Here is an 18,332-nt window from a genome sequence, read left to right on the forward strand (position 1 = left end):
GGGGGAATTGTCCTCCCAACCTAGCGCAGCATCTATACGTGTGTGTGTGTGTGTGTGTGTGTGTGTGTGTGTGTGTGTGTGTGTGTGTGTGTGTGTGTGTGTGTGTGTGTACTTGTGGGGGGTCCACGTCCTCCACTCCAGCCTCTGCCCCTCCTCCACAGCCGATGCAGACACTTCCCCCACATTGCCTCTAAACCAACCCCAGCTGTCAACATCTGGCCCACATCTGTCTCTTTCATGTGACTGGACCTCCACCCCAGATTCCCCCCTCCCCCCTTCAGGGGGCTGTAGGGCCGGGCTCCGAGCTCAAGGCCTCCCCTGCCTCACAAAGCCCCCTGCCAGGGCTAGGGAACCAGGGCAGGGGAGGGAGGGCAACCCCATCCCGGAGGTGCCCCAGGCTATTGGCAGAGCCGTCTGGAGCCGTTAGAAGCAGCTGCCGATGACTCATCTTCCACTGCCCCCACCCTACCACCTCAAACACACCGTGGGGCTGGGAACCAAGAGCCCAGCCCCGTCTCCAGACCTCCGACCCCTCTCAGCCTGGCTCAAAAGCTCCTTCACACCAGTCCCCACCCTCCACCCACCCCACTCCCAATCATCCCCAGAGCCAGGACGCTTTCCATTTTCTTTTATTTATACAAAACAATTGTTTTAAATATAATTTAAGAACCCCTCCAAGCACCAGTGTCTGTCTCTTGTTTCTAACACCACTGCCCCCCACACCCCCTCATGGACACAGCTTAGGGGTACTTGGGGGGGCAGGGAAATGTCTGGGGTTGCGGCGTGACCAAGGCACTGTTCTGGAAACACACAACGATGGGTCCCTGTTTCAACTTGGGCAAAGGAGGCGATAAACAGGTCCCCTCTAACACAAAAAGTTACAAGGACGGTATAAAAAAAAAAAAAAAAAGGGAAGGAAAAATAAGACCGAAAACAAAAACTAAAACTCAAAAACCTTCAATATGAAGGCAGCAGATGGGGGAGGGGCATTTACAAGGGAAAACCGAATTCGGTGGAGACAGCAGCAAGGTTGGGACATCCAAGTCCAATGATTTTGTCACTGGGCCAGGCCGCCCCTTCCTGCCTCACGACTCGCAGGCTAGTCCCCCCTTTTCTTTGGTCTGCAGGGTCGCTGCCCTTCAAGGTGAGGAGGGGCACCTGGGGGCTCTAACTGGGGATCGGAGGGAGGCCGTGGGGATTGTGCCCAACCCCCCCCGGGATGTTGGCAGATTCTGGGCACTTCTTTTCCTCTGGTCAGACCCAATCCCGAGGGAAGGGCTCCCACACCCTCAGTTTGGGGTTCCCCGCTTGGGGAGGGTCTGATTTCTACACTCCCGTACGGCCGAATCCCCAAATCCCTTCTCTCCAAATTACCAGCTCCCCGCCCCCATGGGTTCAAAGTGCAATCCAGTGGGGCCCGGGGATGGGAGCCTCTTGGGTCCCCACCCGATTCTGCCCCGGGAATAAGGGGAGCGGTGTCCCCAGCGTGGGAGTCCCTGCCGCTCCAGAGCTGGGGGGCCAGGCGAGGAGGCGCAGGTCAGTACTGGGGCGCTGGTGCCCCCGACCCTCCTGAGGCTCCAGGCTTGGCCTGGGACTTCATGTGCTGGACACTGGCCAGGATTTTTTTCTGATGCCCTGCCAGAGTGACTCCGATTCGGAGCAGGTCCCTGGGGAAGAATGAACAGCTAGGTGAGGCCACTGGGCTCCCGGGCGGCTCTCCTACCAAAACCCCATCCTCGCCTCGGGACTGTCCGCCAATCAGAATGGCCGGCGGGGAAGGGGGCTGACGTCAATAGTTGCCAGTCAGTTTCCGGAGGATTTAGGAGCCTCCACAGTTCTGCGCAGCCGCAGTAAGGAGCGGGGCTAGGTACCCGCGGGGGTCGAGATGCAGGAGGTGGGGCGGGCTGAGAGAGAGAGAGAGAGAGAGAGAGAGAGAGAGAGAGAGAGGAGAAGGAAAGAAAGAGCTGGGTGGGTGGAGAGGAAGGGGCGGGAGAGGACAAAAACAAACTGCTCCCAGCCCCATCCTGATGCGGGGAGACGGGGATAAGGAAAAAAGAAGAGGTGAGAAATGGAGGGCAAGAGCTCGTGTCAGGGAACCCGTGTCAAGGCGAGGCTAGAGCAAGTCAGGGAGGAGATGCCCAGACCTGGTGGGGCAGACTGGCCCAGGACCTGCCTTCCAGGGAGAGGGAGGGCCTCCTGGACCCTCTGTGTCTGGGTTTATATTCCTTCTATTTCTGTGATTCAAACCTGGGGCAAGAAGAGTCGTTGGGAGAGAAATGGAAAGGCAGAAAGGAGGACCAGGGAGAGGCCAGCTAGGGAAAACCAGTATTGGGGAGGCGTTGGAATCATAAAACCATTCAACATTAAAGCTGGAAAGGCTCTCCAAAACCTAGTCCAACCTTCTCCTTTTATGGGTGGGAAAGCATCCAGAGTTGACACGTCGTTAATGTGAGAGCAGGGTCTGGAATGCAGACAGATGCACGAAGATACATACAGATTGCGAGGTGGGAGCGAGATGGCCCCGGGCTGAGATGGTGCAAGGGGGTGAGGCGCGCACAGCTGACCGGGAAGAATCCTGGGGCTCTCAGCCCCTGCAGCTGTTACTGCTTTGGCAGGGGAGGGGCTTTAGAAAACAGAGTTGGCACCAGGAGTTGACCCCAAAGGCCCCTGCTGAAACTATGGACCTGATTCTGGTCCCCAGGCACCACCCCTCCTGGCTGCTTGGCCCTCACCACTCCCCCACCTCCATCTCCTGCCACGACTTACTCAGTGGAGATCTGGCTGACCAGCTCGAAGGAGCCAAACCCAGCGGCTGCAAAACTTTCTTCGTATCTTCCCATCTTGATGGCTCGAAGCCACTCGCCCACAGAGCCAAAAGCTGAGTAGTGAGGCTGCCGCTGATCCAGGAGGGGGTGCGAGGCCCTGGGAGGCAAGGATGGGGAGGACACACTGAGAACCAGCCCGTGTCAGGGTGGCGACGTAGAGCCCAGCCCTGGAGAGGTGGACAGGGACCATCCCACATACCACCAACGGGACGGATACTTCTCAGGGGGAAGCGAGGTTCTCAGGGGATGGCAGAGTGCAGGAAAGAGGGCCCATCCTCTGGGGTCCTCACCCGCCATTCTCGCGGGCCACGATTTTGAGGCTGGCAGGGTTCCGGATCATCTTGTCGAGGGCACTGACCACCTGGGGGAAGCGGGGCCGCGCGTTCCGGTCTTTCTGCCAACAGTCCAGCATAAGCTGATGCAGGGAGGTGGGGCAGTCTGGGGGCGGGGGCAACCGGTAGTCCTGTTCAATGGCATTGATCACCTGGAATGACAGGTAGAAGCACTGGGTGAGGACGTCAGGGAAAACAAGGCTGCCAAAGGACCCCAGGGAAACGGCGACTTAACAGATGCTGGGATGGCTGCTACAGCACCCCCAGAAGGGCAGTTCTGGGGGGTGCTCCCGGCCAGGGCCGAGGCCACTGGCTGCGGCTCAGCGTCCCAGAAGCGCGTGAGCTATGATCCAGACATGTAACTTCCCAAGGCTGCCCTCCATCGCTGTGTCCTTCTGTGACCAGATAGGCTGTATTGAGCCCTTGGATACAGAGATCAGCTCCTCACAGCGCCACCCTCACCACCTCAAGGACCAAGCAGTGATGAGCTCTCTGAGAACCAACCCCCCCACCCCCCACCCCCCACCGCCCCATATCCCAAGAGAGAGGACGTTCCAGGAAAGCTTGGTAGGACACTTACATCCTGATTGCTCATATCCCAGTATGGCCGTTCCCCAAATGACATGACCTCCCACATCACAATCCCATAGCTCCAGGCATCACTGGCAGATGTGAACTTCCGGAATGCAATGGCCTCAGGGGCTGTCCATCGGATGGGAATCTTTCCTCCCTAAAGATGGGGGAGGAAAAGGTGAGCTGGGGGACTCACAGGACTCAGGCATTCTGCCCCCCACCTTTGCGTTTCCCCCAGCTCAGGCCTCCTTTCTTTCTGGGACCCAAACACCCAGCTCCCCGACTCTGTTCTTTTCCTAGACACCCGGTAGCCAGGTTCCTTAAGCTGCCCCCCCTGCCCCCACAAAGTCTACTCTTACAACCTGTCTTGGACCAGAGCTGTCAAGCCCTCAGCCTCCCAACTTTCCAACCTGCCCTGCTCACCTGGCCCTAAGAACCTAGTTCATATGCCTGCGCCCCAGCCTCACCAGAGAGCTCGTGTAGGTGGGATCAGAAGAGTTCTCCTCCAGGAATCGGGAGAGGCCAAAGTCTGAAACCTTGCAGACGAGGTTGCTGTTGACCAAGATGTTGCGGGCAGCCAGGTCTCGGTGGACGTAGCTCATCTCAGCAAGGTACCGCATGCCCGAAGCGATGCCCCGTAACATGCCCACGAGCTGGATGACGGTGAACTGGCCGTCGTTCAGCTGGAGATGGACATGGCGGGGGCGTGGTTCGGACAGCTCACCCACCGCTCCCCCTTCCTTCCATGTTCTAAACAGTATTTGTCCCTCCCAGACCCAACTCACAGACCCACCTGTAGGACTGGCCTGCTGACATCCCAGGTAAACCACCCCCTTTCTTTAAAAAAAAAAAAAAAAAAAAAAAAATTTCTTTATTTTTATTTATTTTCTATTTTTAAATTTTATTATTTGAAATCTATAGACGGTTTATTTTATTTTATTTTTTGGTCGTGCATGCGGGATCTTAGTTCCCCGACCAGGTATCGAACCTGGGCTCCCTGCATTGGGAATGCGGAGTCTTAACCACTGGACCGCCAGGGAAGTCCCTCCCTCCTTTCTTTTACCCTGAGTTCTCTCAGCTCTTACTATGGTATCGTGACACAATGCTTACAGTTGTCCCACTTTCAAATATTTGCTTTCAGTCTCTCGTAATTAGATTATAAGGAGACATTTTAAGATTTTCTTCCATTTAACCTTTACATCCAGTGCTTTACATCCAGGAAATACTCAACAAATGCCTTTGATCTATGTTCTCTTTATTTGACAGCAACAGAGCGCTGACAGTTACGAGCGTGCTCTGAAGCCGCCCTTCGACAGGTGGAGATGCGTGCGTCGGTGCTGAACCTGCCACAGTCTCGCTCGGCCCTCTTGGATCAACTGTATGCAGGATGCAAGAGAACAGTGAGGAATCGGGTGTGATCAGTGACCACAGCACCAAACCCAAGGTCTAAAGCCCGACCTTGAGCTCTATAGAGTTGCCTCTCACCAGGTAAGCCGACCAGTCATGGACAGTTAACTCAGCCCACCTTCTGGGTCCAGCTAGCACGCAGGGGACCCTCGGCAGCCCTCCAGGGCCAGCAACACGGAGTTCAGAAACCGAACTCTGAATCCATCCTCCAAGCCTGCACCCACCCCACGCCTCACATCTCAGCTGGTGGACTCACTTCCAGACGCTCAGGGTAGAGACCTCGGAGTCTCCCACTCCCACGGCTTACAGTCCATCAGCAAGTTCTGCGGACCGTGCCTCCACAACGCACCCCAAACCAACCACTTGTGCGCATTCACTGCAGCCCCCGTGGCCTGAATGATGCCAGTGTTCTCATCGGCTCCTATCCCCCAGCATCCGTCAGAGGGATCTCCTTCAATCACCTCCCTCTCCTGCTGAAAAGCTTCCCCTCAGACTTCTAATCGCATCCAAACTTCTAAGGTCACGAGGCCCAGCCGCCAACCGCAACGTGATCCACTATCACTCCTCTGCTGACCTGGTTCAGCTTCACCGGCCTCTCTGCTTCTCAAACAGGCTGGGATCCCGCCCACCCTGGGGTGCTACTCTCTGCCCCCGACACGCTTCCCCCCATCTTCTCATGGCCGGCTTTCTCATCTACCCAAACGTCATCTCTTCTAAGATAGACCCCCTTCCCTTTCCTGCAACCGGACAATGGAACAGACTCCCGTATCCACAAGGGAGGGTCAGGCCATTCTGGCAGTGCTCCAGGCCTCAGCATCCCTCGTGTTGGCAGCCGGGTAGCCTGTGTCTCCTGATGCGGTGCCACGGGAAGTACACGGCTCCCCCTGATGTAGGCTGGCCACAGACGTTTAATTTTGAACTTAGCACAACATTAATAGACATTGCTTCCCTTACAGGAAACACAGAGAAACAAGCTAGATGACCCCACAGGGAAGAATCCGATAAATCCCGAAGATAAGACATTCAAGTGGACAAGTGGCCCAGCCCTTCAGTGTATCAGAACCCCAGCAAGGGACTGTCCTGGATGTAGAAAAGGCTCAAAACAAAACCACAGGTGCAGTGATTGATCCTGAACTGGATGCTGGGACATTCGGGGGACAACTAGAGAAATATGAGTATCAAGTTGGCATTAGGTGATACCAAGGAATTGTTGTAATTCTGTTAAACGCAATGTTACTTTGTTATGTAGAAAAACGTTTTGGGGACTTCCCTGGTGGTCCAGTGGTTAAGACGCCGCACTTCCACTGCAGGGGGAGCGGCTTCAATCCCGGGTCAGGGAAATTCCGCACACCGCGTGAAGCGGCCAAAAAAAAGAAAGTTTTGGTTTTTTACAGAAGATGCATAGGAAAGTTTAAAAAATAATAAAATTCATGCAGTTTTGTTAAGGTAGCAAAAATGAGCTCTTCTCTCTCATTTCTATGATCCTGTTTAATTTTTTTCACATCTGAAATCATGTTTACTTTTTGTAAAACCTTGTTTGTACTTGTTAATCTTCAGTCTCCCCCATTACGCCACCAGCTCTCCAAGAGCAGAGATGGTCACGGCTCTATCCCCCGAGGCCCGGTACAGTGGCTGCTACACAACGAGGCGCTCAGTAAATATTTGTCACGAGGACAGATGACAACCCCTCCATGTCCCAGGGTCAGCCAGCTCCACAGGGAGACCAATCCCAGGACTCCACCTTCCCTGGTGGAGAATGAAGGGCAGAGGCGCAGTGACGCAGGACCCACTGTCTGTCCTGGGTTCTGAGCTCCTTGCTTGCACTATGGGAGCACAGGGTGGACGCGGAAAGCTGGGAGCAGGGGGTCTCACCCTCAGGAAGGAGTCCAGGGCGCCGTTCTCCATGAACTCGGTGAGAATCATGACGGGCACGCTGTTGGTGACCACGCCCTCCAGGCGGATGATGTTGGGGTGCTCGAACTGGCCCATGATGGAGGCCTCGCTCAGGAACTCCCGCCGCTGCCGCTCCGTGTAGCCGCCCTTCAGGGTCTTGATGGCCACACAGCTCTCCTTTTTCCCTGGGGCCTTCAGCCGCCCCCGGCACACCTCCCCAAACTCGCCTTCAGGAAGGAGGCCGAGGGTCAGCTCTCCTGACCCGCGCCCCCCCCCCCCCGGCCCCAACCCCAGGTCCGGCCCTGCAGTCCCTCTCCCCACCCCTCCCCCCGACCCGGGCACCCAGGCATCTTCCTCTCACCTGCGCCAATCACCTCTTCAATCTTGACATAGGAGACATCGATCTCTTTGGCAAATTCCCTCACAGCCTCATTAGGGTCTTCGTAAGTGAAGGGGTCAATGTAGACCTTAGTACCTGAGGAATCACGCGGGGCTTGTCAGCCACCACTGCATTCAGATGCCCTGGTCCCTGGCTCACAGCTCGCACCCCAGCCCTGTCTCCTCCAGGATGGGCCTACCCACCGTGCCCAATGAGATACTGTCCGTGTTTGTCTGAGTATTCAGCTTCTCTCCCGTTGCTCTGCTTCCTGTAGCCGATGGGAAAGAAGAGGTAAACTGAGTCACGCATCTCAATGTTTCCAGAGGGGAAGGATGGGAATCAGAGAAGGTTCCAGGTGAAAACAGGCTCCCGGGACATCGGGGGAGGTTTGCCCTGGAGCAGGAGGGCAGGTGGCCAGCTACACAGGGCTTCGCAGGGGCCCCCAGGTGCCCAGAGCCCTCACCTGAGGCAAAGGACAGCGATGACGACGACCACGAGGACCAGCACCGCGCCCACGACCGCCGTGCCAGCAATCAGGGCCAGCTGCTCCCGCCAGCTCTCGTTCTCTGGAGAAGAATTGGTGATCAGGGGGACCCGGCGGGCCCGTGGGCTCCCCTCAAGTCCCTCAGGGCAAGCAAAGAAGTTTCCCAGCCTTGGTGGGTTTGATTTTGTTCTGTTATAAATACTGGAAACCACAAAAGGTTCCACTTGAACAGAAGGTTCCAAAGGCTAAAAATGAAAAGGTTCGTAGCCAAAAAGTGGAAACAACCCAAATGTCCATCAACGGATGAATGGATAAATAAAATGTGCCGCAGCCATTCAATGGAGTATTTTTCAGCCACGAGACGGAATGAAGTCCTGACACGTTCTACAACACAGATGTACCTTGAAAACATCATGCCATGTAAAAGAAGCCAGTCCCAAAAGACCGTATCGTGTGCCTGCATTTGTATGAAAGGTCCAGAACAGGCAAACTACAGACACAAAAAGTAGACTAGGCTTCCCTGTGGCGCACTGGTTGAGAGGCCGCCTGCCGATGCAGGGGACGCGGGTTCGTGCCCCGGTCCGGGAAGATCCCACATGCCGCGGAGCGGCTGGGCCCGTGAGCCATGGCCGCTGAGCCTGCGCGTCCGGAGCCTGTGTCCCGCAACGGGAGAGGCCACAACAGTGAAAGGCCCACGTACCGCCAAAAAAAAAAAAATGTAGACTAGTGTTTGCCAGGGGCTGGGAGGTAATGGAAGAGTTATAAGCATCTCTTTTTTGAGGTGCTGAAATGATCTAAAATTAATTGCGGTGATGGTTGCACAACTCTGTGAATATATTATAAGTCAATGAATTATACATTTTATTTTAAATTTTATTTATTTATTTATATTTTTGGCTGTGTTGGGTCTTTGTTTCTGTGCGAGGGCTTTCTCTAGTTGTGGCAAGCGGGGGCCACTCTTTCTTGCGGTGCGCGGGCCTCTCACTATCCCAGCCTCTCTTGTTGCGGAGCACAGGCTCCAGACGCGCAGGCTCAGTAGTTGTGGCTCACGGGCCTAGTTGCTCTGCAGCATGTGGGATCATCCCAGACCAGGACTCGAACCCGTGTCCCCTGCATTGGCAGGCAGATTCTCAACCACTGCGCCACCAGGGGAGCCCATGAATTACACATTTTAAATGGGTGAATCATGGTGTATGAGTCATATCTCAATAAAATGGTTAAAAAAGTTCAAAAGTTTAGAAAACCACTGAGCCAGCATACAAAATCTATCATAGTGTCACCTCAGTTAATCCTGGGAGCCCTGTGAGAGAGGCCTCATGTTTCCATTTTTTTGGATGAGAGAGCTGGGGCTCAGGGGTCAACTTTTTGCTAAAGGTCACATAGCTGGAGAGCCGCTGAGCTGGCCTTCACACCCAGCTGTTGCTTTTGGTTTCTACATCTTATCCCCATGCCAAAATGCCTCGTGGTTGAGAGAAAGAGAAGCGTGGGGCTGTGGCTTTGGGGGTCCTGAGGGCAGAGCCAAGGCCTCCCGCCTGGTCAGGTCAGCCAACCCCACCTGCATCCGGCTCCCCGGGCTCACCGTCCAGCTGGGTCTGGCTGTGGTGCTCCTGGCCGAAGGGCCCGTAGCCAGCCTCGGAGCGCGCCCGCACCTGGACCAGGTAGCTGGCTCCCCGCTTCAGTCCCCGCAGCTCTGCCCGGTTCTCTGATGTCTTCAGGAACCGCACACTGCTGGGGCCCTCTGCGCCCTGTTCAGGAGAGGGGACTGGCCGTGAGCCAGGGCCCCCAGATTCCACTGCTCTTTCTGCCTCCCCCCGCCCCGGGCCTGCATCCCTAGCATCTCTGTCCTGCTGACTGGCAGGTGCGGCCTTTGTGCTCACTTATGGATGCACTGTGCCTTGTGTTTTGCATTAATTATATCATTTAATCCTTGTAGTGCTTCTGTGGGATAGGTTCCATTATCCTAAGCATTTTTGGGGGGTGGGGGGGGCCTCGCCGCGTGGCATGCGGGATCTTAGTTCCCCGACCAGGGATCGAACCCATGCCCCCTGCAGTGGAAGCAGAGTCTTAACCACTGGACTGCCAGGGAAGTCCTATCCTAAGCATTTTACAATGAGGATATTAAGCTCAGAGAGGCCAAGGGGTTGACACAAGGTCACTTGGCTAGTACGTGGCAGAGGGCTGCAATTCAGGCGTCCTGGTCCCTGGAGCGGGTCCCACTGCCCACCCCCACCCCTGGGGCGGGGCCTGGTCTCACCTTCTCGTGATACTTGACCTCGTAGTCCAGCACTGCCCCGCTGGGTGCCCGGGGAACAGCCCATGCCAGGCTCAAGCTGCTGGGTGATGACCGAGTCACCCTGATGTCGGACACTGGGGGCGGCACTGCAAGAGACAGATGCCTTGGGGCCCTTGATCGTGGCAGGTCTGTCTCTCATCTTTCCCAGCTCCTTCTCTACTGGCCACACTTGTCTCGGTCCCCCAGCTGTTTCCGGAATTCCTTGTGGCTCTCTCTGCCCCGTCCTGAACTCTCCAGTCCACCTCTGCATCTTTTTTTTTTTTTTTTTTGCGGTACGCGGGCCTCTCACTGTTGTGGCCTCTCCCGTTGCGGAGCACAGGCTCCAGACGCGCAGGCACAGCGGCCATGGCCCACGGGCCCAGCAACTCCGTGGCATGCGGGATCCTCCTGGACCGGGGCACGAACCCGCGTCCCCTGCATCGTCAGGCGGACTCTCAACCACTGCGCCACCAGGGAAGCCCCACTTTTGCATCTTTTTAATTCTCTTTCTGCCTCTTGCCCCAAAGGCCTTGACCCGCTATATTTCCTGGGGATCCCACTCCCCAGCTGCTGCCTTTTCCCCCTCAGGCCTTTAGACTGTCCATATCCCTCGCGAGCCTTTCCCACCAACGCCTCTCCCATCCGACCACAGGCTGCCCCCTGCCCCCAGCCCCCAGTCTCACCCTCACGGTCAGTGGTGACATTCACAGCCTCAAATGGAACTGGCCCGCTGGCTAAGGAGGACACCCCGTTCACGGCGGTGACCTCGAAGGTATAGGTGAAGTCAGGACGCAACCCACGAATGGCCACCCAGGGCTCCATCAGGTCCCGGGGGCCGGGGTCGAAGGTCAGGTCTCCCCCGCAGGGCGTGCAGGAGCCGCCGGGGCGGCACTCCCGGCACCGGAGCGCATAGGTGAGGTCCTCTCGGCCTCCCGACTCGAGGGGGGCACTCCATTCCAGGCGCAGGGAAGAGCCGTTCAGGCGGGGAACCACGCTTCTCGGGGCGGACGGAGGGGCTGCAGGAGACCAGGACGTCAGGCAGAGGCTGAGCAGACGGGCAGGGGACGGGCAGTGGGACAGACAGGCAGCCACACTGACGTCTTGTCTTGGCCAGGCACCAGACCAGTGTCAAGAGGAGGAAGGTGTGGGAGGATGGGACTGGGGTCGGGGGTCCACCCCAGGGGTCACTGGCCACTTACTGGTACAGGGTGCACCTCGGGGGTCTGTGCGGGCCCTGAAGTACCCGATGCGACACTGGCAGATGGGCGAGCCAATGGTGTTGGAGTGGCTGTTGGCTGGGCACGGCTGGCAGGACCCCTCCCCAGACAGGGGCTTGAAGGTGCCCTGAGTACAGGCTGCGAGAAAGCGTCCATCAGAGACATTCAGCGGGGGGGGGGACCAAAAAAAGGACATTCGGCAGCTACTAAAGTCGCACGAGGTGCAAAAGGGAGAACAGGGAGGGAGAAGCTCAGAAACCGCACCTCTAAGAGAAGACCTCCCTCCAGACCAGGGGTCTGAACCCGGACGTGTACCCCCGGCCGCTCCACGGCAGCCGGGTGAAACCCAGACCCCTGCTCCGAGGAATGATTTTAAATGCACACCACAAAATACACAGATTACCAAGCAAACCAAATAACTAAAAACAGTGATCGAAACGTGAAGAAACTTTGCAACACAGCAACGTGTGTTTCTGTACCAACAAGATACAGCGGCAAGGCTGACAGGCGAGGAAATACTGAAGTCACCATGAGCGAAAAACAACATTTTGCCAGTCTTGCGTCATCTCTAATGGGCTGTGAAAACACCCAGGATTTGAATGGGGCCCAAGTCTCAGGTCCTGCTCGACCGCTGGGCTGTGGCTGACACTCCGTGAGAGGAGTGGCCAATTTCAGGTAAAGATGAGTGCAAAGAAATGGTCATTTATTTTCCCTTCCACCAAAGTTCACAGATTCCCCTACATTTTACCTACAAAACCCAGGTTAAGAAACTCTGCTCTGGAGAAAAGGCTACGTGAGAATTCAATACCAGTAAATTTGACAAAACCATAACGAAAAAGACTACAGACCGTGAAGCCTTTGTCCTCTGAGTCCAATAAGGTCCCCCAGCCCCGAGGACAGTCCCACAGCCCAGAAAGGAATTGGACATAGATAGAAGGATGAGTGTGGAAATGATGGAGAGCTCAGAACTGTGCTGGGGGCCCTGAAAACACACCCTCCAGTAACTGAGTGCCCAGGAGAATAAAGAACTTTTAAAATGGAAATTTAAGAAGCGGATCCAAGAGCAGGGTACCAGCCAGGCCTCCTGCAGACACGGGCAAGCTTTGTGGGGGAAGTGCTGGCCCTCACCTCGGCACCTGGTATTCCCCTCGGCGGCCTCAAACCCTGGAGCACAGCTGCAGCCCGTGACCGGCTGCTCAGCCCACTGGCCATCCTCCCGGCAGTAGAGGCTCGGGCTGGGGCCAGGGGCGGGCACGGCATCGGCCACGCAGCTCCCCGCCACGGGCACCACCAGCTCACGAGGCACGGTCTCCGGGAAGCAGGTGAGGTTCACGGTCAGCTGGGCGCACTTCTTATAGAAGAGGTGCAGGGACAGCAGGGCCATGCAGGCGCCCTGGTCCTGGAAGGCCAGATAGAAGCCGGCCTTGGTGAGCGGGCCCAGACGCAGCGTCTTGACGTTCACCTTCCCGGTGGCCTCGGCCCCGGGGCGCTTCCGGGTCAGGTGCTCAGCAGCAACTGTGTCCACCTGCCAGGTTGGGGAAGAGACTCACTGCCGCTGTCCTCCACTCCCCCAGGACCCCGCTGGACTGTCTTCTTCCCAGCTCACCCTCTCCCTGACCTGCCTGCCTCCTGTTCCAGAACCTTCTCTCCACCGTTCCCAACGTACGCTTTCCTGCAGGCCCCAACATTGTCCATTAACACCCGCCGAGCTCCTATGATGCATCCAACCACTGTCCCGCACCCCCTTTCTGTGCATTCACTCATCCTACAGACACTTATCAACACCCACTCTGTGCCAGGCCCCGGACTCCACGCCAAGGAACCAGAAATGAAGGCAACGCTGATGAGCTAATGATAAATTAAAAGTGTGATGAGTGCTACGGCAGGCGGGACCCCAGGGCAGGGCACATCAGCAAAGGCGTCCCGGGGGGCACCTCGGAGCCGGAAGTTACAAGGCGAGGAGTTGGGTGGGAGAGGCAGAGAGAAGGCATTCTAGGGTGAGGCATCAGCTGGTGCGAAGGCAGGGGGCTGGAAAGGGGTGAAGTGTACTCAGAGAATGGGGAAGTGTAGGGGGCCCCAGCACACGGAGTAGAGCGGCTGTCCCGCCCAGCAGGCCACCCTCTCCCCTCCTCAGACCTGGGCCTCTTGCTTCTCGCCCCCAGCACCTCTAGACCACAGGCCGGCCCCAGACCCCACCTTGGCCTGGGGCACCTGGGTACCTTGATGTAAGGGTTCTCCATCCAGGCTGGCGTGTGGGCCGTGGCCGTGTCCGCGTCGCTCTCAAAGTAGAAGACGGTGAAGGTCTCCTTGCAGGAGCGGCCGGCCCGCGGCAGGGAGAGGCACTCCAGCATGGTGAAGCGCAGCGTGGCATACACGTGCACGGCGCCCCGGCGGGGCACCCAGCCCGTGCGCAGCCAGTGGGCCAGGCCCGGGGCCCGCTGCACGTCACACACCTCGTAGGTCCGAACACTGTGCTGCTCCTCGTCCAGGCCGCTCAGCTCCTCCCACTGCGGGGAGAAGGGCGCTCAGCCTGGGGGCTGCTAAGTGGGTGGGTGAAGGTCAGTGCCATAAAGCCACGAGGGGCGGGGGGACCCCTGGAGAGCAAGGGCTCAGAGGGTACCTGCTTCGGCTGCTGCGACGGCTGTGTGTGTGTGTGTGGGGGGGCCTGGGAAGCAGGAGCACAGGTGGACCCCCTCCCTCGGTTTCTCTCCAAGCCCCAGCTCTTACCTGTCCCTCCACCTGAGGGAATGTCACCCACTTCAGATCGGCAGTTTCCAATTTTGTGTTCAGTAGGGTCTCTAAGACAGACAGACAGACAGACAGAGTCAGTAAGCGCTTGGGAGAGACACCAGGAAGCCCAGACCCCTGGGAGCTGAGACAGACAGACAGGCCGAGGAGGGGAGCGAGCCCTGCCCTCTGCCCCCCCCAGCAAGCCCAGATTCCCAGCCTCTTTTCTGAGTGCCAGCCCCGCCCCTGACAGCTGACAGGCACGGAGCTGACCTTCGGGACTCCCAGATCTAGGCCTCTGTGAACTGCTGTGCCCCAGAGGAGAAGGGGGGACACAGATGCTGAAAGGGGAAAAAGGCAAACAGCTCAAAAAGGGCTTAAGCTAGAGCCCAGACCTGACCCTGACCCCGAGGTGGGATACAGGGACACCCTTCCCACCAGGGCCTGCCTCAGCCTCTGCAGTCTGTTCCCAAACCCAAAGAACGCGCTGCCTCCGTCCCCACCCCCTTCAGACCGAACACCCCAGCCCTTCAGATCCTTGAAGGTGGTGCTGACCTCCTGAGGCCCAGCCCTGACCCCCCATTCCCTCCCCACCAGCTAGCTGCCCTCGGAGGAGGAAGCGCTGGAGGCCGGGACGCTCGGGTTCCTGCCCTGGACCCCTGTGTGCAGGGGCCTCACATCTGGATTTGGTTACGGGAAGGAAAAAGGGAGGAGATTTTAGGGGTGTGTGTACGGGGGGGGTGAGCACACCTGGCTCTGCTCTGGCCTCTCTCTGGGGAGGAGAGGGGCGCGGCTCTGGCGGAAGGTGGGGATTAGGAGAAACTGCACAGCCCCCCCCCGCCCCCCGCCCCTGGCTGAGGAGGGGGAGGGAGGGCAGGGGAATCCCCTCGGAGATTTGTGGGTGGGGTGCTGCAGGCCTGCCCTGGGAGGAGCCGAGAGGGGGCCCCCAGGGGAGCCAGCAGCACACCTGGGACCAGGGCCCCCCTCCCTGGTGGGAGCTGCAGGAGAGAAGGGAAGGCAGGTGGGCGGGCAGCCTCCTCCCAGGGACCAGGTGATGTCCACGGAGGGCAAGGGGTCAGGCGGGACCCCGGCCAGGCAGCTGGGGGTGAGGCCTGGGCCCCCATGGATGGCGGGAGACAGCCCAGCACGCTGGGGACAGGATGCCCGGGTTCTGGGAAGGGGGCGGATAGAGGCTGCCGTCTCCACCCTCCATTGTTCCAGACTGGATAGTGTTTTCCTGTCTCCAATTTATACACTGTCTCTGTTTCAGGCTGTCCCGGGCGCTCTGAGCGGCTCACTTTCTCTCACCCTCTCTCTTTGATCTGTCACTTCTTTTGCCTCCCACCTCTCTCTCCCGCTCTCCGTCCACCTCCATTTCTCTTTCTGACTGTCACTCTGCTTTCTGTCTCCCACCTTTCACCATCCCTGGGGCACAGAGCCTTGGATAAAAGACTGAACTCTCGTCTCAGTCTCCTCATCTGTAAAATGGGAGCAACAATACATCCCACCCACAGGGTTGTTGGAACCCTGAAAACATAAAGCACTCAGCATGGGCCTCGGGCCCAGAAAGCACTGAGGTAATAGAAATTAGAAGTTACTCCCTGTTCCTCTTTGCATCTTTCTTTCTCTCTCACCACACATCATCCCGACGGGTTTTCTCCCTGCTTTACTTTCCCCTTTCTCTCCCACAGTTCTTTCCCCATCTTTCCCCGAGCCCAGCAAGTCTCTCCTCTTCCCCCACACCCAGCCTTTGATCCCCAGCCCAGAGCAGCACTGCCCAGCCTGGCGGAGAGGGGTTTCTAACTGCCTTTGATTCCTTCTCCTCAGTAGCCCCCCATGGCCCACTCCCCAGAGACCCCTTTGATTCCAGGCAGTGAAGGAGGGGAAGGAGGCAGCTCATTGAAAGGAGATTAGGGCCATGGGAGGAGGGTTTACAGGGCTCTTGGCTCCCCCTCTAGGGGTTGGGGGGAGGGCAGAGACTCATGGATAAAGTAACATTTTGGCTGGGGTGGGGGGATGCAGAAAAATTAGAAGTTTAAGAGAGACAAGTAGACAGCAGTTAAGCTGAGTTCAGGGGACACGAGGGCTGTGTAGGTCAGTTTCTGCCGGCCTAGGGTTAGAGGAAAGGACTCTGGTGGGACTGAGGCAGGGTCTAGACAGCATTTAAAGGGCTGGGGTGCAGCTTGGGGAAACCAGGGAAGGGGCCTCCCTGGCGCAGGGGCCGTGGCTTTGGGAGAGATTTGGAGGTTTGGAGTGTGAGTGCAGAAGGTGGCCATCCCCACGGCGGTGTGTGGAATTGTAGGGTCAAGGTGTGAATGCTCCGGAATGGGGGGGTGGGGTAGTTTTATGGGCTAGCACAAAGTTCTGCCTTGTCTTCTTGTTCCTCCAGAAGTGTTTCCTCCTGTTTGGCAGAGGTGGGAGGAGAGGACAGAAACTTTGGAAAGAGTTTTGAAGATGGGAGTAGAAAATTGGAGAGAAAAGGAAAGGCTGCCAAGGGCGTCTGGAGTCCGGAGTAAGAGTGTGGGGAGCCGGGACCGGGGCATGTCCCGGGACAGAGCTCGCCTCCATCTCTTTCCCAAACAAAAGAAAACTCCACTCCCCGCTGGGCCGCCTCCTCCCCGCCCCCCTCCCGGGCTAGCACTATTGGTCCGGAGTGTTCGCTGTTGGGGTGCCGGGTTTGGGGGAGACAGATGTCGGCCCTTCCACCCCGAGGCCCATCTTCGGGGGGCCCCAGAAATGGCGGGGTGACTCCAAGGAAACTCACCTTCTAAAGCGGCTACAAGCGAAGCCCAGCAGAGCAGAGCCCGGAGCTCCATGGCGCCGCCTCACTCTGGTTGGATCCGATCCGAGTTTGGGGGGCCCTAGCCCCCCCAGGTCTAAACCCCCCCCCGAGCGGGTGGACGTCGACTCCCCGCGCTGAACTCGGTCGGGGCCCTCAGCGCGGGCCCATGCGGGCGCGCCGGGCACCCGGTGGCGGCGCCCAGGTGTGGCCCCGCGTCCCAGCCGCGCGCGCAGACGGGAGGGCGGGGGCGTCCTGGCAGCGGCCGCGCCGGGCGCGAGCAGAGCAAGACGTGGCTGGAGTCGGGGTCCCTCCGGGGCCTCGGGGTCCCGCCCCGGGTGGCTGGGGGTGGGCCGGCCGCTCGCGCTCTCCCCCCCTCCCTGGAGTGGCGCTGCTCGCGCCGCCGGGCCGAGTGCGCTCCGCGTCGGCAGGGAGGGTGGGAGCGGAGCGGGGACGGGAGCGGGAGGGAGGGGACTGCGGCGCTGGGCCGAGCAGGCCGGGGCTGGGCCGGGCGGCGCCTGGCCGGGGAGGGCCGGGCGCGCGGGGGGCGGGGGGAGTTACCCCCCAGCCCAGGCGAGGCGAGGGGGCCGGGGCGTGCTGATTGGAGCGCGCGCTGCTGAATAATTCATGAGGGAAGCGGAGCGGGGCGTCGAGCTGAGCAGGTCGGGAAGTTGGGAGAAAGTTTGGAGAAGGGGGAGGGGCGGCGGGTGCGGAGCCCGGGGACCGCCCAGACCTGCCCCGTGGCCGTGCGCCCCTGATCCGGACCGCGCGTGTCGGGGCCGGAGCCCAGGGACCCCCGGGTCAGGTCCGAGCCCGGCAGACACCAGGGAGCAGAGAAACACACCCCGCAGCATGGAGGGCCGCACGCTCGAAGCCCTATCCGATCTTCCTGCGGACTTCGGATTCCCACCACCCCCTGGTTGGCGCAGGGGACCGTGTTTGGGGGAAAATTTTAAAGATGGAGGGTGGCCCAGCGGGCCCCAAGGCAGAGGTCTCAGCTTAGATACGCCTGGAGCGAACGTTCACACAATCATTCAACAAACATTAAGTATTGGGGACCTACTGTGCGCGCAACGCAGCGCTGAAAAATGTGCAGAGGAAGAGGGGCACCTGGGTTGAGATGGGGAGTGTAGAAAACCCAGGAAGCAAGGGTAAGTAAAAGGTAGTTGGGTCCGAGAGAGTGAGGGGCCCAGACGGATTCCCAGATCATGGTCCACACTCTCTCCGTCGCGATTAGGAGGGCTCCGCGACACCCTCAGTCCTGACCCCTGGGGCTCGGGCCGGGGCTGCTGCTGTCTGTCTTTCCTAAGGCTGTTTCCTGTCGGGCTCCTGGGGGCCCTCGGCATGGCTGGGAGGGCCTTTCCTCTCGTCGCCATCCACCCCCTACCAAATCTCGTGAGTTAGAGGGGAGGGTCCAGGAAAGCAGCTCCTCCCAGAAGAGCTG

The 18,332-nt window shown here is 58.5% G+C and overlaps 1 protein-coding gene across 1 annotated transcript; it reads right to left on the reverse strand.

Annotated features, from left to right (window-relative positions):
- Positions 1-624: 624 nt before the first annotated feature.
- Positions 625-17,065, reverse strand: EPHB4 (EPH receptor B4). Its single transcript, XM_082671599.1, has 17 exons — positions 16,874-17,065; positions 14,110-14,180; positions 13,602-13,889; positions 12,511-12,907; positions 11,365-11,520; positions 10,849-11,181; positions 10,148-10,272; positions 9,473-9,638; positions 7,873-7,975; positions 7,613-7,677; positions 7,392-7,505; positions 7,010-7,257; positions 4,198-4,413; positions 3,738-3,887; positions 3,116-3,309; positions 2,767-2,922; positions 625-1,667 (listed from the first exon to the last, which is right to left on the reverse strand). Exons 1-17 carry the CDS (start codon positions 16,923-16,925, stop codon positions 1,538-1,540), a joined length of 2,964 nt encoding a protein of 987 aa, XP_082527725.1. The 5' UTR covers positions 16,926-17,065; the 3' UTR covers positions 625-1,537.
- Between the last annotated feature and the right edge of the window lie 1,267 nt (positions 17,066-18,332).

The sequence above is a fragment of the Grampus griseus genome (assembly GCF_964374135.1).
Source record: "Grampus griseus genome assembly, chromosome: 14".
NCBI lineage: Eukaryota > Metazoa > Chordata > Mammalia > Artiodactyla > Delphinidae > Grampus > Grampus griseus.